We start from the raw sequence: 25,609 nt of genomic DNA, 5'->3' as shown, positions 1-25,609 counted from the left end.
ATTACTTATTATTTACTAACATATAGTTAAGGTGTCTGTTATTGATTCTGCATGATGGCTGCATGATTCCAAATGATAAGTAAAACGTGTAAAAAAAATTTTTTTATATAAAATAAAATGTTATTTTATAAAGTATTGATAAAGTACATGGTGCCCTATTTTTAGATTTTTTTTTTAATGTAATTAACGTAAAAAGTTTAAATTATAACAACATTAATTCATTCGTGTTTAATTCAATTTCAGGGTAGGCCTACTTATTATTTATTCTGAAGGAGCATGTTTGATTTAGTTTATTACTAAATGTTAATTAATGCTTATAAAACAAAGAGTTCCGGTCCTTGCTTCTGATTGGCTGAGCCACGTTCAAAGCTGTTGTAAATTACTCTACAAACATACACCTTTGTTTACGTTAACCACTATGTTGCAACCACAACCGATTCTGAGGAACTACATTATTTTGCGGAAGAATAGTGTTTTTATTAATATCATTAGACTTTATTTTCTCTGTTTAATTTTGTGAAACCTTACTACATACTGTATATACTACGTATATGGAAAAACCATTTTATAAAAGCAATAAGCCCCGTGAAGCCGTTGTTTACAGTGAATTTATAACAGCTAACAACGCCCCTTAGCTGTTATAAATTCACTGTAAACCACAGATTCTTGGGGTTTATTGCTTTAATTAAAGGATTATTTACTTTCAAATTAAAATTTCCTTATAATTTACTCACCCCAATGTCATCCAAGATGTTTACATTTTTTTCTTCAGTCGAAAAGATATTTAGTTTTTTGATAAAAACATTCCAGAAACACTACAGTGGACTTCAACAGTTACCAAATGGTTGAAGGTCAAAATTACAGTTTCAGTGCAGCTTCAAAGGGCTCTACATGATACCAGATGAGGAATAAGGATCTTATCCAGTGAAACAATCTGTCATTTTCTAAAAATAATTTTTATAAAAGTATATGATTTATAAACAAAAATGCGTGCCTTGCACTGCTCTGCGATGCACGTCCATGACTTCACGTTAGTGATGGGTCGTTCGCGAAAGAGCCGGCTCTTGTAGGTGAACGACGGGAGCTGGCTCGCATATCTGAAGAGCCGACTCTATTTAAAAAAAATATAGCCTATAGAAATTAAATCATTATGTAATAATGAAATAATGGATGCATTTTATTTTATTTTAAATAACTGACTAATTCAAAGAACAAAAAAAATATTATATAGGCCTAAAGGCGCACATATTTGTTTCGACTGTCTGATCAGCCTCACATTCTGTTCCTGTCAATCATACACGAGGTGTCAACCAAATATATGGCATGAGGGAGGGGCCGGGCCATCACACACACAGTGTCAAACTCGGAGAAGAAACCGCATCAGCCCCTCGAAAGTAAGGCAGCTTGCATTTTTGAATGCAAATCTCTCATAAAATAACAATATGATCAGCATTGTGTGTGTGTGTGTGTTCATGCTAGTTATACAAAACATAACTAGTGAGATGCTGGTTATATAACATGCCAAAAAAGAGGGACCAGTTTAATCCTTTCAGTTATTTATTTTTCTTTAATATGGGTTCTATTATGTTGTTCAGATTCAGATTGTATTTGTATTTTGTTTCTATACATTAAAAAGTTGTAATTTAAATGCAAATGTTTAGTATTCTTTTTTCATAACAAAATCAATGCATTTTTAAAGAAATTGTGAGACATTGTAAGTATGATTTCATTTAATAATTTAATTAGAATTGTTTTCACACCTATCATAGTCAAAACATTATTGTTTTTTAAAGAGCCGTTTGTGAGCCAAAAGAGCCGGCTCTTTTCAGTGAGCTGAGTCAAACGAGCCGGCTCACGAAAAAGAGCCGAAATGCTCATCACTACTTCACGTAATACGTAATTACGTTGTAAAGGTCAGGCTTGACGTAGGCAGAAATACCGACTCAGTCAGTGTTTACAGATGCGGAGGAAGAGGAACACTCAAACGTTGTAGTACGTTCAATTACATACAGTATTGTTCAAAATAATAGCAGTACAATGTGACTAACCAGAATAATCCAGGTTTTTAGTATATTTTTTATTGCTACGTGGCAAACAAGTTACCAGTAGGTGCAGAAGATTCTCAGAAAACAAACAAGACCCAACATTCATGATCTTGCAAGCTCTTAAGGCTGTGCAATTGGGCAATTAGTGGAAAGGGGTGTGTTCAAAAAAATAGCAGTGTCTGCCGTTGACTGTACAAACTCAAAACTATTTTGTACAAACATTTTTGTTTCTAGGATTTAGCAATCCCGTGAATCACTAAACTAATATTTAGTTGTATGACCACAGTTTTTTTTAAAAACTGCTTCACATCTGTGTGGCATGGAGTCAACCAACTTGTGGCACCTCTTAGCTGTTATTCCACTCCATGATTCTTTAACTACATTCCACAACATTTCTTCACTCCATAACATTAATTTTACAAGCATTTTTGACATCACTCCACAAGTTCTCGATTGGATTTAGGTCCGGGGACTGGGCTGGCCACTCCATAACATTATTTTGTTGGTTTGGAACCATGAGTTTACTAGTGTGTTTGGGGTCATTGTCTTGTTGTCATTGTCAAGGGCATGTCCTCTTCGGCATAAGGCAACATGACCTCTTCAAGTATTTTGACATATGCAAACTGATCCATGATCCCTGGTATGCGATAAATAGGCCCAGCACCATAGTAGGAGAAACATGCCCATATCATGATGCTTGCACCACCATGCTTCACTGTCTTCACTGTGTACTGTGGCTTGAATTCAGAGTTTGGGGGTCGTCTCACAAACTGTCTGTGGCCCTTGGACCCAAAAAGAACAATTTTACTCTCATCAGTCCACAAAATGTTCCTCCATTTCTCTTTAGGCCAGTTGATGTGTTCTTTGGCAAATTGTAACCTCTTCTGCACATGCCTTTTTTTAACAGAGGGACTTTGCGGGGGATTCTTGAAAATAGATTAGCTTCACACAGACGTCTTCTAACTGTTACAGTACTTACAGGTAACTCCAGACTGTCTTTGATCATCCTGGAGCTGATCATTGGCTGAGCCTTTGCCATTCTGGTTATTCTTCGATCCATTTTGATGGTTGTCTTCCGTTTTCTTCCACGTCTCTCTGGTTTTGCTCTCCATTTTAAGGCATTGGAGATCATTTTAGCTGAACAGCCTATCATTTTTTGCACCTCTTTATAGGTTTTCCCCTCTCCAATCAACTTTTTAATCAAAGTATGCTGTTCTTCTGAACAATGTCTTGAACAACCCATTTTCCTCCAGGCTTTCAAATGCATGTTCAACAAGTGCTGGCTTCATCCTTAAATAGGGGCCACCTGATTCACACCTTTTTTTTTCACAAAATTGATGACCTCAGTGATTGAATGCCACACTGCTATTTTTTTTGAACACACCCCTTTCCACTAATTGCCCAATTGCACAGCCTTAAGAGCGTGCATATCATGAATGCTGGGTCTTGTTTGTTTTCTGAGAATCTACTGCACCTACTGGTAACTTGTTTACCATATACCAATCAATTTAAGAACTAAAAACCTGGATTATTCTGGTTAGTCACATTGTACTGCTATTATTTTGAACAATACTGTATATTTAAATGTCTTTGTGTCAGTTTAGCATTTAAAATGACTTTGTGTACGTATCCCAGATGTTTAAATCTTTTGAAACCTAACTTCCACCCACGTCGTGCGTGAACTTTTCAACGTAATTACGTATTACTTTAAGTCATGGATGCACATCGCAGAGCGGGCAAGGCGGGCATTTTTGTTTATAAAGCATTTGCTTTTTATTTTATTTTATTTTTTTTAGAAAATGAACGATTATTTCGCTAGATAAGACCCTTATTCCTCATCTGGTTTCATGTAGAGCCTTTTGAAGCTGCACTGAAACTGTAATTTTGACCTCCAACCATTTGGTAGCCGTTGAAGTCCACTATAAGGAAAATAATCCTGGAATGTTTTCATCAAAAACCTTAATTTGTTTTTGGCTGAAGAAAGAAAGACGTAAACATCTTGGATGACATGGGGGAGAGTAAATTATCAGGGAAGTTTAATTTGAAAGTGAACTAATCCTTAAACTATCAAACGTACTAACATTAGTTAAGGTGGCTATTCATGTACCCTTACGATTCTTTAAACAATTCTTTAAACAGTTCCTTTACTTAAATTCTGTTGTACAACTTCAAAAGCTTTAAACATAGATTTAGACATCTTTAAAAACCACCATTAAACAGCTATCATTATGTTAAATACATAAAAGATACATTTAGAAAATTCATACAGAATTATTGTGACTTTGCTAGGTTATTGTATAGCATTCAAATACAGATTCATGATTCTCAAAATAGGCTTTTAATCTTATGTGCTTATTTGACTGTTAGCATGGTCAGTTAGTCCCTGCTGGTATAAATGTCATTTAAAAAAAGAAAAAAGAAAAAAAGTCTGTTTATTAATGCAGAATATTTCTGTTTATTTCAGAACACTGTACTATACATTACTAGAATAAAAATACATTGTGTTTGTTTTTCTGTGTCTTGTGAGAGCCATTTTTATCAATGTTTCAACTAATACATTGAAACATTATAGGATTGAGGATATTTGTAGAGATCCACTGACAAATATATCAGTCAAATTAAGTCTTTCTTTAAAAATTGTGTTAACATGTAGTTGACAATATATAGTACATGGTTTCTCAACTCAGGCCCTCAAGATCTATGGTCCTGCATGGTTAGCTCCAACCTTGATCAATTGTAATTGAGCTGCCTGTAATTTTCTAGGAATCCCAAAGACCTTGATTAGCTTGTTCATGTGTGTTTGATCAAGCTTAGGTCTAAACTCTGCAGGTCCATTTTACAATAGGCTAATTATAAAATATACACAAATATTCTTGCTCTGTTATAGATACGTACATGATTTTTATTCCTGTTCAGTTACTGTAACACTAAAAATAGCTTGAGTCATTAGAAGCAACAATATGACATTAATTACTTGCAAACTTTAGATGGTTGGATCTCCATACTGTGACTCAGTATCCCTGGAATGTAACAGACAAGATATGTTAGTACACAAAAGACTAAGATCCAAACACAAACAATAGGGAAAAAGTCTATAGATTACAATGGGTGCTTCTCAAATGGAAGGCTGCATCCTGTTGAGGAGACATATTGTCCAGTTCTTCTGAAGCTTCAAAACATTGAGTCCTGCTCAACATTAAACACTAGAATAAGATGGTCTAGTAAGTGAGTATAAATGCATCATAAAAGTTTCTGCCCCAGCAGTCACAACATCTCCAAAATCTTGATGACGTGGCAGCCAAGATATGCAACCTTACTACATAGCATTCCAATTGAGAAGCACCCAAAGACTGACTTTATAGTTCCTATATCCTTTTCATAAAATATAATGTTTTTAATTAGGAGTAAATGTGTTATGTAGCATAACTACATTTCAACAATACAAGAATAAAGTTAATTTAAAATGGAACAATTTAGGACACTATGGCTCTCAAACATTTTCCTGGTGGAAATAATGTGTATATATATATATATATATATATATATATATATATATATATATATATATATATATATATATATATATATATATATATATATATATATATATATATATATATATAGGTTGTTGGGACAAAACTGACTGCCACCATGGTTAAAGCAATTATATCATTACCACTAAATCATTTACCCAATCAGTGCCACATTGAGTATTGCTGTGTCCGTGTTGCTGGTGGCTTTGCAGGCAAATGCTGAGATAAAGATGGAGATGATGAACTGAAGGATGGAGAACACCAGCAATATTCCAAGGATTCCCAGATCATATCTCTTAAAAAAAAAAAAAAGTCAACATGCCTATATAAAAATAGTTTCACAAATAATATCCATCAATTATATTGAATGATTTTCTAAGTATTACATGTAGGCATCATATGGCTTTCGAACATGTGGATACTTTTGTGGTGCAGTCCAGTCTATAGTCAGTGTAATTGTATGGAAGTTAGCGACCAGCACAGTTACAAATGAGTAAATTATAACAGAATTGTCATGGTTGCATTATAGGCTCACTGAAAAAAAAAAAAAAAAAAAAAAATGTACAAGTCACTTGAAACATGAGTCATGACACTCCATAAAAGGGCTCAAAAACTCGTAGAAACTACAATGGCATGGCTTCTTCAGCAAATTAATTTTCATCTCACAGTTTAGGGTAGGATTTACTTTTGAACACAGAGCTTTAACTTTTCAGCACTACAATCTGGGAAATTCATTTCTGACTGCAGTCATACATACAATACTAGTGTAATAAAATCTTACTACATTAATGTTAATCTTTTTTTTTTTTTTTGAAGAACATTTAATGCACTTTAGCACCACTCACTGGATATTTCACTTTGAAAGAGTTGTGTAACATACATAAACCAACATAAAATCACCTTGCAGAAACGTTGGCATTTAATGAGTTAAACAACAATTAAAACTATAAACAAATTGCAAAATGATTACAATAAAAAAAGTAGTGCATATTATACATTTAGTACCTCAAAAAATGAACACATTTGGTCTTCAGTACGAACATAGCCATAGAAGCAACTTCGATACTTGCTGGTCTCTGAGCCAAGGCCTAACTCCATGCCTATCAGAAGAATGGCAAGTCCAGCAGTTATGGAACTGAGCACATTCATTACAAGAGAAGCTTTCACCTACAGAAAGAAAAGCTACAAATTAAAAAAAAGACATACAGGAACAGTAATGGCATAGACTTGCAAAATATTTTCAACTTTTAAAATTATTTATTGAAATTGTCTTGATCTGGTCATAAAAAAGAATGTCTCATTGAGCCAAGTCAACAGAGATTGATGTCTAGAGCAGTGCTTCCCAAAAACCTGTCCTGGAGGACCCCCTGCCCTGCACATTTTGTATGTCTCCTTAGTCAGACAAACCCTAGTTCTTGCAGTCTCTACTAATGAGCTGATGAGTGGAATCAGGTGTGTTAGATGAGAGAGACATACAAAAAAAGTGCAGGGCAGGGGGGCCTCCAGGACAGGTTTGGGATGCACTGGTCTAGAGAAAAAGCATCAGCTACAGCAGTTGTTCTTAAAACCAGTCTTGGAGTACCCCCAGCCCTGTACCTTTTATATGTCCCCCTCATCTATTACACCTGATTCAACTCATCACCTCATTAGTGGAGACTGCAAGACCTGAAGTGGGTGTGTCAGATATAGGGAGGCATACAAAATGTGCAGGGCAGGGGGAACTTCATGGAGAGGTTGGAGAACCACTGAGCTACACAATTTGCACTCTTTGATACATTTATGTTAGTAAATTTTAGTAATCACAAAACTTAGTTGCTGGACTTGTAGCAGGCCTTTCTCTTGCCGAACAAACAAAAACAGGTCAAAGCATCAGTGTAACAATAGCAGAATGTACAAGTTTCAGAATACTGTGGTAAAATAAATGGAATGGAAAGTATACAATGGGAAGTATTATGGTTGCCCTTTATTTCTTTTATGTAAATGTATCAGTTGAGTAAAGTGTCAGAACCCTCAAGTATGTTGTTTTTACTTATCCATGATGCATGCATGTAAAATCCATTCTCACTCGCAAGTCACCAAAATGGATATGTACATACCACACACGAATGAAGTTTATTCTGAGCAGCAACAGTCAGAGAGCCAGCACTGATGTTCTGAGAAAGAAACAGGACATTTTAAAGTTTCTGAGAATTAAAATCAGATACACTAAAGCAAAACAACAGGCTGTTTGTAACCCCAGTTCTCTGAAACATTGAGTAGAGCGATCCACCTATGGGAAGGGCATCCGTGCCTCAACCCTCCAAAAACAAATTATATAATTGTTATATGGGGTATATATATATATATATATATATATATATATATATATATATATATATATATATATATATATAAATAATTGTTATATGGGGGGTAGAAATTAAGAGATTCATCACTACTCCTGAAAGGACTGGTCCTGTCAATGTAAACCTGCAGGGCATGAACAGGACATAAAGCATTTAGCCTCTGATCCTCCGCAGAGGAGAATGGAGGAGGGTGAAAAGCAGAAAGCTCAAGCACCTCACAAGTGAAAGCTGGGAAGCATTTTGGCATAAAGGCCGGGTTAGGCCTTAGAAAGACCTTATCTCCACAGAGAGAAAATTTAGTGCACAAGGGATGAACAGAGAGTGCATGCAAATCACTGACATGTTTATCTCCCAGGGGCTCAAAAGGCTGTTGAGACAAGGCACCCAGCACATGCAGCGATAGCTGCTAAGTATACCTTAGACTGCTACTGAACACTGATTTGATATCAGCTGGCGACCCTCGCACCACTCCTCAAACATACGGCACTTGCAATCATAAAGAAAGCTTGTAGAAGAGGCTCTATCATTCTGAACCCTTTGGGGGAAGCCCCAGTGTGTTACAAAGGACATAAGACAATGGATGTTTTTGCACATAGCGAAGAGATTGATAGCCGCCTGTCTGAATCTCTTCCATAGCAGCCCCACTATCTGAAGGTGGAGGCACCACTATTTGTAGAGTGGGTTCTCCCTCGAAAAAAGGTCTGCGCCCCTGTTCAGAACGCCCAGGACATGGATCGCCCATAATGACAGAAAGTGCTGTTAGAATGCTAACAGCTTGTGAGCTAGAGCTTGAAGTTTGGAGGAGTGCATCCCCACCTTGGCAATTGATATGTGCCACGACTATGGTGTTGCAGGTGGGCCAGAAAATGTTTTAGAGCCTTCCAAACAGTGAGGAGCTCCAAATAATTTATGTTGGCTTAGTGGAGTGTTCGTGTGGTTCACACACCCTTCACTGTTCTGCCCTGCTGGGTAGCTACCCATCCTGTTAAGGACACATCTGTCATTACCACCTTCCACAAATTGATGGCCCTGAAGGGGTCCCCTGAGTGTAAAACTCTGCATTTCTCCAGTGGTGCAGTACTGCTGTGCATTAGCATGTAATGGGGCAGCTGTGGCCTAATGGTTAGAGAGTTGGACTTGTTCATTTCTCACTGCTGTGTGTGTGCACTTGGATGGGTTAAATGCAGAGCACCAATTCCGAGTATGGGTTACCATACTTGGCAAATGTCACGACTTTCACAACTGTAACAGAGCAGCAGAGAATGCGTAATGGGCTGAGGTGAAGAGATAAACCCACTTCATGAACACCCTCATTCTCAGAAGGCCCAGAGGCAGGACATGCACAGCCAAAAGCCATAAGACCCTGTAGTCTGAGATTCTGTACCCTCACTCCCTGAGAGAGTGAATGCACTCTTGCGACAGGTGCACATGCATGCTAATGAAATTCAGCTCCAGAATATCACATTCTGGGTAGGAGAGAAATTGCTCTTGCTTACATTCTCTCTAAAGCCACACTTTCTCTTTTGCATTGGCTATAATTAGCCAATTGTATAAAATGTCAGGATCCTGAGACACGCTATTCTCAGCAGGACCAGGCCCGCCTCTGCATACAGATAAATAGTCCTTGGGCTTAAAGTAGCACACACCTTAGCAGGGATCAACCATGCTGAGAGCTGCCATATCCTTTACCTCGAGGCCTGCGAGACTGTGTTTGAGGTTAAAGGGGTCTCCCCAGTAATGTTTCATGTGCTTAGTTCGCGCTGAAAGGACAGGGAAGAGTTGTTTCCTCACCTGGTCGGTGGCACTCTGTGGAGCCGGCCACTCAACATTGAGGCGAGCAGCTGCTGGTTCATACACATCCAGAAGGATGGACTGGGGAAAGGCCATGGGGGCATTAGGAAGACATTTAAGAAGACATCATCAGAGCTTCTTAGGCAACATAAGGCAATGGCTACAATTCTCAGGGTTCTCCAAAGCCTCCTCTGCATGCTTGAGGCCCAAGCAGACCACGCAGATTGGGTGAGGGTCCTTACTGGCAATCAGCACACCACACACAGCTGGACAGGTCCGTGATAAGCTGTCCCTAGGAAAAGCTGCAGTTTTTGAGAGTTACATACTGGCAAACCACTGATTAAACCATGGCGGGCAGCCGTGGTTAAGGGGATCAGGTGAGATAATGAAAGAAGGTGGGCAGCCTGAAGACAAGAGAGAGTGTGGGCGGCTCAGGTTGCGAGACAACTAATCTAGGCTGAATAAAAACACTGTCATGTCTAGTGGAGGATGATCTGGTGATATGTCCCCCTGAAGACACACAAAGTGTGCAGCATTAATCTAGCTGAGCTGTGAACGTGCAGAGATTGCGAGAAGCAAATGTCAGTTGAGGAGGAGTAATGTGTGCAAGGCCTTTATGCGCTTGGTTAAAGGGTGGTCCCTTACCTGCCATTGTGCATGCGTTCCTGTCTGTCAAGCCAGACTTGGTACAATTGGATGCTTCTGCAGAAGCAAGGCATGGATGCCCTTCGCATAGGTGGCTCTCGAACACAAGATAAAAGAGAACCATTACACAAAACTTACAACGAGGGATCCCCAGTAGGTGATGCCACTAAACAAAGCAACAGCAGGGAAATTGTAGACATCAGTGGTGCGTATGATACCAAATAAGAAAACCGTCACTCCAGTCATTATCTGGACAGCCTAGAGAGTGGAAGATAAGGAACAACTGTTTATGCTCATGTTTTTGCATGATGGCATATCATTCATCTTTGGATATATGACACTAAAATAGTCCCAAAATCATTCATAATTATAATTCATCATAATATGAATTACCCCCAATGCTTTTGGTTGTGCTTTGAGAAATCCTTTAAGTGCAGTATTGTGATATGCTACTCTGGCCTGCTGTCCATCACAAATAAGAGTATCTTTTGCCACCTGTGAATTTACTTGGATGATAACTGTAGCTTTGTCAGTTGAGATGACCTTGCTGCTCTCCATTCTTGGAAATGTTTTTGATTTCCCCTGTAAATAAAGAACACACCTATGGATTTTTAACTAACTTTGCATTGTGTTGTCAACAGAAGTCCACCAAATGACATAAAATACTTAATTATGGGTCATCAGGAAGACTTTTGACACTCAGGTTTTATTTAAAGCCAGATCTTATTTAAAAAAAATAAATTAAAATAATAATAAAAGAAAGAAAACCCACACACACCGCACCATTACAAAAGGAGACCAACACAGAAATAATGAAACTGATTACTTTATTTGCAGCAACAGAGGCAATGGGAGAAATGGCAGGTGAGTAGGAAGTTCAAAGGAGACATTAACGATAAGGATGAATGTAACAAAGTCTGTCTTACAGGAGATCAAATGGAGGACAGATGACTGCACACACCTCAGTGGTAAGTATAATACACACTTGGAGACTTGGAAGGAAACAGACACTGGAGTAGATAACAGGAGAACACATGGGAAAAAGCACAAGCGGTAATCACAAGGAGCCTGCTGGAGAATCTGGAGTAACATAGGCCCCATTTACACTGCACGGTTCAAGTGACCCAATTCCGATTTTTTCTTCTCATGTGGCACAGATCGGATATGACCGGTGAACATGTAAGCAGGAAAAAACCACATGGATTCTGATTTTCTCAGATCGGATTCAGGCCTCATTCATATGTGGTAATAAATCGGATATGAATCGGATACATGCATTTGCGTGTGCCATGTAAGCAAACAAATCGGATATTCCCCAGTAATTGCGAGTCGTATGTCATTAAAAAAAGTGACATCTACTCAGGTGGACACCACCAACTGAGATCACATGACACACGAAGGATACACACAGTGGAGCAATGCGGAGGTTTCATGTCTTTTAAGTCCTCTTTTTTCTCCGCCGTACGAGACCAATGTTTTGCAGATTTTTTCTCTTGACTTTTCAAAATATTGTGGAAAGCAAAACACTGTATAGTTTTATTTGCATCTGCATCCATTGTATTTCGTGCTGTTTTACTTCCTTTTCCGGGTCAGAACGTCTACGTTTGGTAGTTTTAGCAGTGTATAGTGTAAATGCAAAAATCAGATACGGGTCACTTTTAAAAGATGATGTAAGCGGGTCATCAAAAAAATCAGATATAGTCAGAAAATCAGATTTGGGCATCAAGACCTGCAGTGTAAATGCAGCCATAGAGAGAGTCCTCTTCATATGAATGAGATCAGACACTGGAGTGACGTGAGGTGTGTGCTTTTGAAGCCAGCTTGATGAGGGTGCAGATGAGGTGCAGGTGTGCGTGATTAGTACAAATGTGGCGATGGTGTGCGCTGGGATTGGTTGGTGGGTGAGCCTGGCAAATCCATGACATACTGTACACAGCTTAAAATATTGTCACTCTAATACAATGGTTCCAAACCTCATTCCTGGAGGCCCCCCAACACTGCACATTTTGCATCTCTCCTTTGTCTGATACACCAATTTCAGGTCTTGGAGTCTCTACTAATGAGCTGATGAACTGAATCAGGTGTGTCTGATTAAGGAGACATGGAAAACCTGCAGTGTTGGGAACCACTGCTCTAATATACAGTCATGGCCAAAAGTTTTGCCACTTACATAAATTTTGTGTTTTGCAAAGTTGCTGCTTAAGCTGTTGTGGTGTTCATTCACATTGTTTCTAGATTATTGTGTAGAGTGATTAGATGCATTTTAAATTGCTAAAAGCTTCATTGGGTAAAAAATTTACATCACAGTTTTTTGATCCTGACACAAAATGACCAGCTAACATTAATTGACTAATCAGAGCAGCATATGTGAAAGTTTGAATGAGTACTGGTCAGGTGAAATCACTATCATACTATTTAGATTGTAAGAGAAGACTGATTGCAGAATTTGCTCAGGAATGGCAGCGGGTTGGTGTGAGAGCATCTGCAGCAAAGAAGCCACTTCTCTCCAAGAAAAACATCAAGGACAGACAGAAATTCTGCAGGATGAACAAGGATTGGACAGCAGAAGACTGGTGCAAAGTTATTTTCTCTGATCAAGCTCCCTTCCGACTGTTTGGGACATCTGGAAAATCGATTGTTCGGAGAAGAAAAGGTGAACGCTACAATGAGTCCTGTGGTTTGCCAATAGTGAAGCATCCTGAGACCATCCATGTGTGGGGTTGCTTTTCAACCAAGGGAGTGGGCTCTCTCATGATTCTGCCCAAAAACACTGCCATGAATAAAGAATGGTATCAAAATGTCCTGCGAGTACAGCTTCTTTCAATGATCCATGAGCAATTTGGTGTTGATCCATGCATTTTCCAGCATGCTGGAGCAACATGTCACATAGCAGTTGTGATAAAGAAGTGGCTCGAAGATCATTACAATGAAACTGAAATATTGAATCCTTGGCAAGGCAACTTCCTGGATCTCAATCCCACGTGTTCAGTCTTCAAAAGGCGAGTGAACAAGCAGAAGCCCACAAATTGTAATCAACTCCGAGAACTAATAAGGCAAAAATGGACTGCCATCTGTCAGGATTTGGCCCAGAAGATCCAGCATGCCAGAGCGAATTGCAGAGGTTATGAAGAACAAGGGTCAACACTGTAAATATTGACTCATTATATTTTTTGCCAATAAAAGCCTTTAAAACTTTTTTCAGTATACCATAGAAACATGGAAAAATAATTACAAATACTGAAGCAACAAACTTCGCAAAACACAAAATTTATCTGACTGGCAAAACTTTTGGCCATGACTGTAGACTCATATTATAATATTTTAATAGTTTAAGACTATTTGGGCCCCATCATACACCCAGCACAAGTGTTTTTGCTAGTTTCAGCTCGATGCAGTTCTCATTTTCCCGTCCTGTGCCGTGTTGTTTAAATAGCAAATGCATTTGTTCGCTCAGGGGGGTGCTGTTATAAAAAAGAGGTGTGTTCAGGCGTGTTGTTATTTTGAAGAAATGAAAATAGACTGCACCAAAGACCAACTCAAACCTAGTGTAAAGTCAGTGGCGCAAGATTAAAGGTAATGAGAGATGAGACACTGATTGGTTTATTGAACGTTATGCCCAAAAACACACCCATTACTCATTAAGAGAATAGGGACAACCTTTTTAGACCACGCGCTGGAGAGTCCATTTTTTTTCCCGTCGTTATACTAGCAAAAGTGGATTCGGAAACGCCCTAAATGCACCTGCGCCGTGCACTTTAGACCATGCGCTTAGATCATTAAAATAGGCCCTAGAGCCCCTAAAGTCAATGGGGCAGTAGGTTTTTTGTTATTTAACGCGTTAGTATATAGGCGGGTCCACAGCCAGTGTTGGGTAAGTTACTTTCAAAAAGTAATTAATTACTATTACTAATTACATCATCAATATTGTATTTAATATTACCTTACTAATTACTCTGTCTGAAAAGTAACTTAGTTACTCAACAAGTAACTTAATCAAATCGCTAATTAGACTACATCTTAAAATCCCTATAAACCTTAATAGAAATTAAACTCTTTATTCTTTCAATTTGTCAAACATAGAATACTTTAGACTTCTAGCTTTAAAACAACTGTAATACTTATATATAAAGTAACCCTCTTTGTTTATAATTTACATTTACATTTAGTCATTTAGCAGACGCTTTTATCCAAAGCGACTTACAAATGAGGACAATGGAAGCAATCAAAAATAACAAAAGAGCAATGATATATAAGTGCTATTACAAGTCTCAGTTAGCCTAAACACAGTATACGTAGCAAGGGCTTTTAAATAATATAATAAATAATAAAAAAAAAAAAAAAACAGATAGAATAGAAAAAGAATAGAGCAAGCTAGTGTTAGAGGTCTTTTTTTATAATTGTATAATAAATGAAAAGAAAATAGATAGAATACAAAAAGATTAAAAAGGTAGTTAATTTTTATTTTATTTTTTTTTATTTTTTTTTTAAATAGAATTAGAATAGTGAGTGAAAAAGTTAGAGGGTCAAATAAAGATGGAAGAGATGTGTTTTAAGCCGATTCTTAAATTTAAGACGATTCTTAGGGGTGCAGAGCCAGTGGTGGTTTTGTATGCAAACATCAATGCCTTGAATTTTATGCGAGCAGCTATTGGTAGCCAGTGCAAATTGATAAATAGAGGTGTGACGTGTATTCTTTTCGGCTCATTAAAAATTAATCTTGCTGCCGCGTTCTGGATTAATTGTAAAGGCTTGATAGAACTGGCTGGAAGACCTGCCAAGAGAGCGTTGCAATAGTCTAACCTGGACAGAACAAGAGCTTGAACAAGGAGTTGTGCAGCATGTTCGGAAAGAAAGGGCCTGATCTTCTTAATGTTGAATAAAGCAAATCTGCAGGAACGGACAGTTTTAGTAATGTTGTCTGAGAAAGTTAGCTTATCATAAATCATAACTCCCAGGTTTCTGGCTGTTTTTGAAGGAGTTATGGTTGATGTTCCTAACTTGATGGTGAAATTGTGATGAAACGATGGGTTTGCTGGAACCACAAGCAGTTCTGTCTTGGCAAGGTTGAGTTGAAGGTGATGGTCCTTCATCCAGCAAGAAATGACTGTTAGACAAGCTGAGATCCGAGCAGCTACCGATGGATCATCAGGATGGAATGAGAGGTAGAGCTGAGTGTCATCAGCATAGCAATGGTATGAAAAGCCATGTTTCTGAATGACAGAACCTAATGATGCCATGTAGACAGAGAAGAGAACTGCCCTACAAAGCAAAAAGGCAGTAACTGCATTTTTGGTCAAAAATTAGTTATTGTCATTTTCATGACATTCAAGGCATCCTTTGTTATGTGACAAAACATCTTATCTGAAATGTGTGTCGTTTTGGAGAAAAATGGTAGTTGTTTGTACAGTAACTGCAAAAAGCCCTAGTGAAACAAAGCATGAGTACAGTAACATCCATTACTGTATTCTTGTTATGTTTTACCTAACAAAAAATAACCATGTTGCTGCGCAGTGAAGTTACTGTTTCCATGGTGAACACACACAGCTGATTTCGCGGCATCCTCGCGAGTCGCGGGACGGTTTTTACATTTGCGATTTCTTTCTTTCTTTCTTTCTTTCTTTCTTTCTTTTCTTTTAAACGCCATACCAGCTTCTAATTCATGGCGAGAATAAAGTGCAATCAATCAAAGGAAGACTTGAAAAGATGTTTAACATTTATTTCCTCTAGAAATCTTAGGACCATGTTCGGATTCACTTGATTAAAAATTTTTCCAAAAGTATCAACGGAATAAAAAAGGTTTCTCACAGGGGCAGATGTAATACAATCTAGAAGGATATGTTTAATGGACAATGAATTCTGACAAAATGAACATTTTGGAGGATTTTCTCCTAAGAGTAAAAATTTATGTGTAATTTTTGAATGTCCTATTCTGCATCGTGTATAGATGACTTGATTCCAACGATTCTCAAAACAGAGGTTAAGTTTTTTCTTCACATCCGGATTTATTTCATGCAACTTATTATTTAGACATTGATCCCATTCTGATTGCCATTTATTTCTGATGTATTCATTTATCGTTTGTTTTAAGTCTGTAAAAGGTATAAAACTATTTACTAATTCTGTGGATAGTTCTTCTTTTGCTGCACTGTCTGCTTTCTCATTTCCAGCAATTCCTGAGTGTCCAGGTACCCAGCAAAAGTAGATGCTAAAAGCCTTTGATTTGAGCATTGATAATTTAACGAAGATCTTGACTACTGTTGGATGATCAGTTTTCATACTTTCCAGTGAATCCAGGCATGATTTTGAGTCAGTCATTATTAAGAATTTCTTCTGTGAAGACGTTTCAATAAATTTTAAAGCCAGCAATAAAGCATTTGCTTCTGCTGTAAAGATTGAACTTTGATCTGGAATACGTATACCTTGATGTACTTCATTCGTTGCAAAAGCTGCCGCTACCTGGTTTCCAGATTTGGATCCATCTGTGTATATTAGAGTATACTGAGGATACATATCTCTTATTTCTAAAAATTGTAGCTGATAATCATTTGGATGTGTTTCCGATTTTTGATTCTTTGATAAATCCAACAAAATAAAGGTTTTTTTGATATCCCAAGGGGGAATTTTGCAAAAGTGGGTTTGTTCCAAGATATTTAAATCTACTTTGAGATTTTCCAGATGAGGTTTTATACGTAGACCAAATGGACGAATATGATTTGGTTTTCTTTCATACATTATTGAATACTGGACTGTAAAAACTGCCGGATATGCTGGATTTCCTTTACTTGTTTTTAATTTGATTGCATATTGTAAGTCCAACTTTAATCGTCTGTTTTCCAAGGAAGGTTCATTGGCTTCTACATATAAACTTTGAATTGGTGATGTTCTATATGCTCCCAAAGCTAATCGTATGCCTTGATGATGTATAGTATCCAATGATTGTATGTATGATTTCCTGGCAGATCCATAAACAATACTCCCATAGTCCAGCTTTTGATAGGATCAAAGTTCTATATAAGTTCATAAGTGATGTCATATCTGCTCCCCATTTAGTTTTGGACAAAACCTTTAAGATGTTCAGGCCTTTAGAACACTTCTTTTTAAGCATTTTAATATGTGGAATAAATGACAGCTTATTGTCAAAGATTATGCCAAGGAATTTAGTCTCCTTTGCGACTTCAATGGGAGTTCCATCCAAAAATAATTCTGGTTCATTATGCAATGAACGAAGTTGACAAAAATGCATACAGACAGTTTTTGTTTGTGAAAAATTTAAAGCCATTCTGTATTGACCATGAGAGCATTTTATTTATTTTTAGTTGGATTTTTCGTTCAATAGTGTTTATATGCTTGCTTCTATAACAAATGCAGATGTCATCTACATATAAACTACAAAGAACATCAGAACCAATAACCGGAGCAATACTGTCTATTTTATACTAAAAAGAGTTATTGATAAAATACTTCCTTGAGGTACTCCAAGTTCTTATTTATGCGGGTCGGACACAGTATTGTCAACCTTGACTCTAAAGATTCTATTCGAAAGAAATCTTTCAATAAAAAATTGGCAAACGACCTCTAAAATTTAGTCGATACAGATCCTTTAAGATTCCATACTTCCAAGTGGTATCATAGGCTTTTTCCAAGTCGAAAAAAAACAGCTACAGCATGTTCTTTCTTAATAAACGCATCACGGATATAACTTTCAAGAATGACAAGGTGATCTGTTGTACTTCGACCTTTCCTAAAACCACATTGAGCCTTGCTTATAAGATGTTTGGATTCCAGGCACCAGACTAGACGATCATTTACCATCCTCTCCATAGTTTTACATAGACAACTGGTTAAAGCTATAGGTCAATAATTTATAGGATCACTATGGTCTTTTCCTGGTTTTGGGATAGGAATAATTTCAGCTTCAAGCCAAGAAGATGGGATATTTCCTGATATCCAAATAGAGTTAAAAGTTCCCAGAAGCTTCTTCAGAAAGAGGTGAGGTAAGTTCTTTATAAACTGATAATGAACTTTTATCTGGTCCAACCGCTGTATCATGGGATTTCCTAATGGCTCGTTGTAGTTCTTCCATGGAAAAATTCTGATTGTATGGCTCTAAATTATTTGAAATAAAATTTATTTTCTCTTTCTCTTGTTGAATTTGGAATGTTCTAAAAGCAGGAGAACAGTTCTCAAAAGATGAATTCTTTTCAAAAGTTCTTGCTAGAATATTTGCAATATCTTGTTTTGAAGTCAAGAGTAAATCATGTTGCTTAATGTGTTGTATTTGCGAACCAATGGTTTCACCCTTCATTTTCCATATCAAGTTCCAGATTTTGGTTGATGGAGTATTAGGTGATATACTGGCAACAAAATTTCTCCAGCTTTCCTTCTTAACTTCATTGATAGTTCTTCTTTCTGTTTGCTCTAGCAATTTTGAGTTTAATAAGATTTTCAGTTGATGGATGTTTGTAGAAATATCTTTCAGCTTTTTTCCTTTTCTTTAATAATTTTCTTTACATTTATCATCAAACCATGGGAGCTGTTTTAGATTTTTTGTTTAATGATGTTTTTGGGACTGTATCATTTGCAATAGACATTAGTGTATCTGTAAAATTTTCCAAGGCGTCTGGCCTGTTCTCCACAAAATGTGTAAATCTCTCATAACATAGAGCTTGAAATTGATACCAGTTAGCTTTTTTGATTTTCCATCTTTGTGTTTTTGCTTCTTCTTCTTCTTCTTTTTTCCTTTAAAAAGTAATGATTATTGGAAAAATGGTCACTTCCACAAAGGTCATCCAATACTTTCCATGATAAATCTAAAAAAACTTCTGGTTGACATATTGTTAGATCAATTGCAGAATAAGTTCCATGCCCTGGATGTAAATAAGTATTTGACCCATTATTTAAAAGACATAAGGTGTTATTATTTATAAAGTCTTCAATCTTCTTTCCTTTTGTATTGCAATGATCACTGCCCCACAGCAAGTTATGACTATTAAAATCTCCCATGAGTATAAAAGGAGATGGAAGTTGATTTACAAGATCATCCAAGTCTGTGCGCATCAAGTTTAAGTCTGGAGGAATATAAATGGAGCATATAGTAATGGTTTTCTGCAAAGTTGATCGTACTGCTGTCACTTGTAGTCTGCTAATAATACTGATAGGACTATGAATTACATTGTTTCTTACTAGTATTGCCGTACCACCAGAAGCTCGCTTGTCATTGGGACCAAAGGTGGCAAATACTGTAAAATATTTAAAAGAAAAGTTACAATCAGTTGAGAGTTGTATCTCCTGAAGACATATTGCAAGGGGGTCAACAGTTGTAGTTAAACGCTGTAATTCTGTAAAGTTCGCTCTGATCCCACAACAATTCCATTGGATGATAAACTCTTTCATTACCTATTAGGAAGAACAGGAACATTTGTCCTAACTTTTCCTTTTGGAGATGGGCTTCTACTATGATGCTCACTCTCTTTCATTTCCGCATCTTTTATTTGTCTTGTCTTTGATGTTTCTTCTTGAGATACTTTGGATTGAGAGTTTGATTTCCTGTTGCTTTTACTTGTCCTCTGATTTTCTGTTTCTGAAATTTGGCTGAGGTTCGTGTCATTTGAGGGGACTTCGTTTTGTTTTTCTGTAATTTTTGCCCTTGAGGGAGTATTACTTAGGTTAACTATTTGAGGTTTATCTTTGTACATCCAAGTGATGTCTGTCTGGCAATCTACTGTTCTCACAGATTTTCTTGCAGCAGAAGCAAATGTTTTATTCAGAGTAAAAATAGGTGTTATAGTCACTTGTTTCTTTGCTTCAATGTAACTGATCCTTTTTGTACATCTGATTTTTTGTATTTCCTTTTCTTTGATCCACATGGGACATTGTTTTGATGCAGCTGAATGATCACCTGTGCAGTTACAACATTTAGTTGGTTTCTCACAACTACCCTTGTCATGGCCTTCTTCTCCACAGTTACAACAGATGTGTTTGTTTTTACAACTATTAAATCCGTGTCCATATTTTTGACAATTGAAACACCTCAAAGGATTGGGTATATATAGGTCTACCGGAACACTTAGATACCCAATCTGAATTCTTTCTGGTAGGAGTGGTTTATTAAACGTGATGATGTATTGTGACGGGACGAGCCAACGACAGACACAGTGGGCGTGGCGTCAGGCCTCGGAGAGGTTTTTATTTAACAGAAAAAACCAAAAAGAGAGGGAATAAAGTGTCCAAAAGGGGAACAGTGTACAAAACAACAGGGAATCTGGTGTCCTCGTCGTGCTGCGGGGTTCGTGGGGGTCTGGCAGTGTTCACGGAGGGAAGGGTCCAGGTAAGGGGCGGAGTCCGGCGGCCGCACGCGCTCCCCTCTCGGTCGGTCCGGGCGCGAGGGGCGGCGGCTTCTTCTAGCGGCTTCATCCTCCTCGCTGGCCGCGGCGCTTGCAGGGGATGGACGGCCCGGCATCCTGGCCCGACGGCCGTGTAGACGGGTGCGGTTCTCGACCGGACCGCGGGTCCGGCAGCTCACGTCTCTGGTGGCGCGGGAGTCCCTCAACGCACCCTTTCTAGACCCACGAGGACACCAGTGTGCATGCACGGGGAAGAGACCGGTCTCCCGAGGAGAGGCGCGTTGGGCTTTTAAACAGCGGCGGTGATGAGGCTCCATTTCCTTCAGGTGTGCCCCATCACACGCCGCCAGCCCTGACTCGTCCACCGCCCCTCCTCTCTCCCACACCCACTCCTATCGGGAGCCTGGTGAAGGGCGGCGATTTAGGACGGGGTGCCGGTGATTATCAGGGAGGAGGCAGCTGACTCGTCACATTCCCCCCCCCAAGCGACATCCCCGTCCTCAGGGCGCAGCCCACACGGGAGTGCTACCTTCCTCAACCAGGCTCCAAACGGTCGGAGTGGGCGTGGGCGGGGATTCCTCTCCGGGCAGTCCTCCCTCTCGCAGCGCGCCGGAACAGGGACAGAGAAAACGGGATTTAGTTGATAGCCTCAACCAACCACAGGGTAAAATGACCGTAAAAGAGAAGTCACTTACCCCTTTGTGTGGTTGGGAGGCCGTCTCCTCCGTTCCTCCGTCCCAGTCCGGGTACGCGCACTTTTGCAAACGAGGGGGAGTGACGTCATCAGGTGTTTCCCAACTGCGCTGAGCCAACCACACACACACTCATCCTCCACCACTGTGACGGGACGAGCCAACGACAGACACAGTGGGCGTGGCGTCAGGCCTCGGAGAGGTTTTTATTTAACAGAAAAAAACAAAACAAGGGGGAATAACGTGTCCAAAAGGGGAACAGTGTACAAAACAACAGGGAATCTGGTGTCCTCGTCGTGCTGCGGGGTTCGTGGGGGTCTGGCAGTGTTCACGGAGGGAAGGGTCCAGGTAAGGGGCGGAGTCCGGCGGCCGCACGCGCTCCCCTCTTCGGTCCCGGGGCGCGAGGGGCGGCGGCTTCTTCTAGCGGCTTCATCCTCCTCGCTGGCCGCGGCGCTTCCAGGGGATGGACGGCCCGGCATCCTGGCCCGACGGCCGTGTAAACGGGTGCGGTTCTCGACCGGACCGCGGGTCCGGCAGCTCACGTCTCTGGTAGCGCGGGAGTCCCTCAACGCACCCTTCCTGGACCCACGAGGACACCAGTGTGCATGCACGGGGAAGAGACCGGTCTCCGAGGAGAGGCGCGTTGGGCTTTTAAACAGCGGCGGTGATGAGGCTCCATTTCCTTCAGGTGTGCCCCATCACACGCCGCCAGCCCTGACTCGTCCAGCGCCCCCCTCTCTCTCCACACCCACTCCTATCGGGTTACATATTTAAAACTACAATATACAAATAGACACCTTAAACCAACAAGCATGATACATCAAACAACTCAAATAATGTATTGGTTTTAATCATTCTTTCGTCTCTTTTGATTATAATTCGTTTCACATTTGTTACTCCTTGAGTTTTAAGCTCATTTGTTATTTCTTCTTCATCTACATCATCCAGTTCTCTAGTACGAATTATTCCTTTACTATAGTTCAAAGTTGGGTGAGGGGATGTCTTTATCTGAACTCCTGCCAGCATATTAGCATGTAACAGGTTTTCAGCATTTGCCTTTTTACAGCATTCAACAAGAATTTGTCCCGAACGTAATTTTTTCACTTCTTTAACAGTTCCTGCTATTCCTGCAATACCCTTTTGTATGGCAAAAGGGGAGAGCTTGATAATTGGGATATCTGAAGAAATAGATTCAATAGCAATAAACTTTGGCCAATCATCATTACTCAACAGAGAAAAGCCTCTGTTTGGTGCACTGTTATCCGTATCTGGTTCCAAGAAACGTTTTTTGAGTTGTGTTTTTTAGCCATATTTAAATGTTTAAATTTCATCATCTTTACTCCCCACCCACCTCGGGAGCCCAAAAAAAAGGGATGCACAGCGCCGCGGATCTCCAGCAGATTATGCATCAGGGATATAAAAATGGTATACTCAAGCAAAGTAAGCTATCATTTGCTCAAATCACTTGATTGACCCTAAGCCAACGCCTTCTGGGGATATATATAACAAAAAGTCTTTCCCAGGGCATGCCTTGACCAGCCGATTGATTGGATCGAGCCATTCCAACCTCCCGTCTAGGTGAAGTAGGAGCCAAAGTACCGTGTTGAAATAATGGAAACCTCAGTAAACCACATTTCTCAGGGACCAGGATCTCTTCCTCCACCAACACGGGTCGCAACTCACGGCAAACGAGTTGTCCCATTTGGGATATTTAGGATCTGTTTACTTACAACTTCTTTCAGCGTGATAATAGAATAGATCCACACAAGAATATAAGAATATGATTATAATTAAAAATAACTGTAACCCTAGTAAGGGGGGCTAAAGGGTTGTTCTCTCTTGCCCAAGGAAAAGACCCTAGCACTACTGAGGGAAGTAGCTTGCCACTGTTCCTTTCACGGGCTACCATAAAAAAATGGGTCCCGTGCCTTACCCGGCATTTGCGATTTCACCCTTCTAACTTCACACAAATTTTGTTTGAGATGGCACAAACCCGAGGAAAGAAGATGGTCGAACTGGCGTTGAAAAAAAAACCCCGGAGAATCGTAAGTAACAGTGACAGATTAAACATTAAGAGGCTAGGCTATCACAATATAAGCACTTGTCATCTGCCAGGGCGGGACTTCTTAGAGGTCCATTCAGATAGCATTATGCTAATTAACAGGCGATGTTTTAAATAGCTTTGCTTACCTGCCCCTGATCCTCCCTGCTCCTAGCTGTAACTTTATCCTCTGTAACTTCACATCATCGCCGATGCCATGTCATCATTTTGTTGATCATGTCACAAAGTTATAATCCAACCAGCGGTGGAAAAATATTCAATAACTAGAAAAGCACTCGGTGAGCACTAACCTCTGTCAAGGTAGCCTATAGGTCACTGAGGCAATACTAATTCCAAATGTCCCGTGTTCCGGATCACCACCAAAATGTAGACATCTGGTCCTTATACCCATGTTGTCCGAAAATGTCATCCAAATCCGTACAGTACTTTTCGAATTATTTTACTAACGAACAGACAGACAGAAACAGCACCAAAAGACAACCTTTGGCCGGAGGTAAAACTTCTAAAGGCATCAGGCTATCCCATAACATCCAAGCAGCCACCGTGATCTTCTTCGCTCTTATTAGGCTAACTTACATGAACGGCGTCTTCTTTTTTCATAGGCTAAGTTAATCATTCACGGCGTTGTTGTCCAGCAGGAGAATATAACTGTCCATAAACACAGCTATCAATGTAACGTGACAGGTGTTCAACTTAAAACACACTCTCTTCACAGCCGCTGTTTGAAGACTATGTCCGCTGTTTAGAGCAGTTAGCGAGTTGTAAGCAAAACTGACATCTTTCTCTTTAGTAAGCATCCATGCTTTCAACAAAAAAACAAACTTCCGCAGGTATTTACGCCCCCTCCCTCTCTCTCAGACTCAAACACATTGGTTCCTGTTCCTAAGCATTTATTTATTGCACGGCTTCTTCTTCTGAATATAAAATTATATGTTTAATTTGGATTCCCCTAAATTATATTAAAATGTTGTCCCTCTGCATGACTGCAAGCTTCTATGTTTTATCCTATTATTGTAGGCCTAATGTAAATATGAAGCCAGGTTGCATTTTTGTGTGTTGGCTTTATTTCGTTCTTCATTTTCATTGAGGGTGCAAAATTATTAATTTATTATTGTGTTAGCCTAATTCATGCATTATTTTGTCATATATATATATATACAAAATCTGTAATCTATATAAAATCTATTATTAAATGTATGTTTACTAATTTGAAATATCTGTCCCATGTAATCATTTCATTCAGTACTTTGTGTTTATAAATCTACTGAAACAGATACTGCACCGTATAAAATCAACTTGTTTATCTTATTTATCATCCTAAGAGTTTAAAAAGCCTTAGAAACACTTAGACACAATTATTTTGTTTTGCTCTGTTGAATTGGAGTTTAACTTGCCTATATTGCTCCAAAGAAAAGTGTTTTGGAGTGCTTTAACATTAATGTGATTTGTAGGTATAGCAGATACTACATTACAGATACAGAAACACCCCCACACACATTAATCTAATGCTCACAAATAATAATGTGGTCCTAAAATAAATGGTCCCCATTTGGACCTTGATACAGCTTAGCAATTTGAGAGTTTAAGCAGCCGTTTCAGCACCAGAACAGCTTCCGGGTGGAAAATATTGACCTAAAATGGTCAAATTAGTTTGGGTTTGGTATATCCATGTTCAGGAAAACAAATGGTTCCAATTATTTCAAATACAGTGTATCTAAGACACCCATAGCCCAAGTTGTGGCAAAATAGTTTTTGGAGAATCTGTAGTTACTGCCTTTTTTCTTGGTATGGTGTCACGTTTTTGGTAAGTAATACAACGCAATAATACAGTAACTGCAAAATAGGGGTAAAATATCAAATTAAATGTGAGGATTGATATGTACAAAGAATAAGCTAATATAAAGTAACATAACAGCAACATGTCCAATAATCTACCTACAACTACTTAGGCTGGATGACAGGATAACTTTTAAGTCATTTTTCTCAGTTCTGCACTCTGCGTAGTTACTGCCTTTTTGCTTTGTAGGGCAGAGAAGTGGTCCAAGAATGGAGTCCTGAGGCACCCCAGTAGTTAGATGTTGCGACTTGGACACCTCACCTCTCCAAGATACTTTGAAGGACCTATCTGATAGGTAAGACTCAAACCACTGGAG

General features: G+C 39.0%; 1 protein-coding gene across 1 annotated transcript; it reads right to left on the bottom strand.

The window, feature by feature from the left end:
- Positions 1-4,445: 4,445 nt before the first annotated feature.
- On the bottom strand, positions 4,446-25,609 carry LOC122145047 (membrane-spanning 4-domains subfamily A member 4A-like). The gene is made up of 7 exons (XM_042756328.1): positions 25,555-25,609; positions 10,753-10,941; positions 10,498-10,617; positions 7,675-7,731; positions 6,584-6,745; positions 5,737-5,873; positions 4,446-5,065 (listed from the first exon to the last, which is right to left on the bottom strand). Exons 2-7 carry the CDS (start codon positions 10,915-10,917, stop codon positions 5,029-5,031), a joined length of 678 nt encoding a protein of 225 aa, XP_042612262.1. The 5' UTR covers positions 10,918-10,941; positions 25,555-25,609; the 3' UTR covers positions 4,446-5,028.

Source organism: Cyprinus carpio, chromosome A5, assembly GCF_018340385.1.
Source record: "Cyprinus carpio isolate SPL01 chromosome A5, ASM1834038v1, whole genome shotgun sequence".
NCBI lineage: Eukaryota > Metazoa > Chordata > Actinopteri > Cypriniformes > Cyprinidae > Cyprinus > Cyprinus carpio.
The sequence above is the reverse complement of the archived record's forward strand: the minus strand, read 5'-3'. Positions and strand labels throughout refer to the sequence as shown.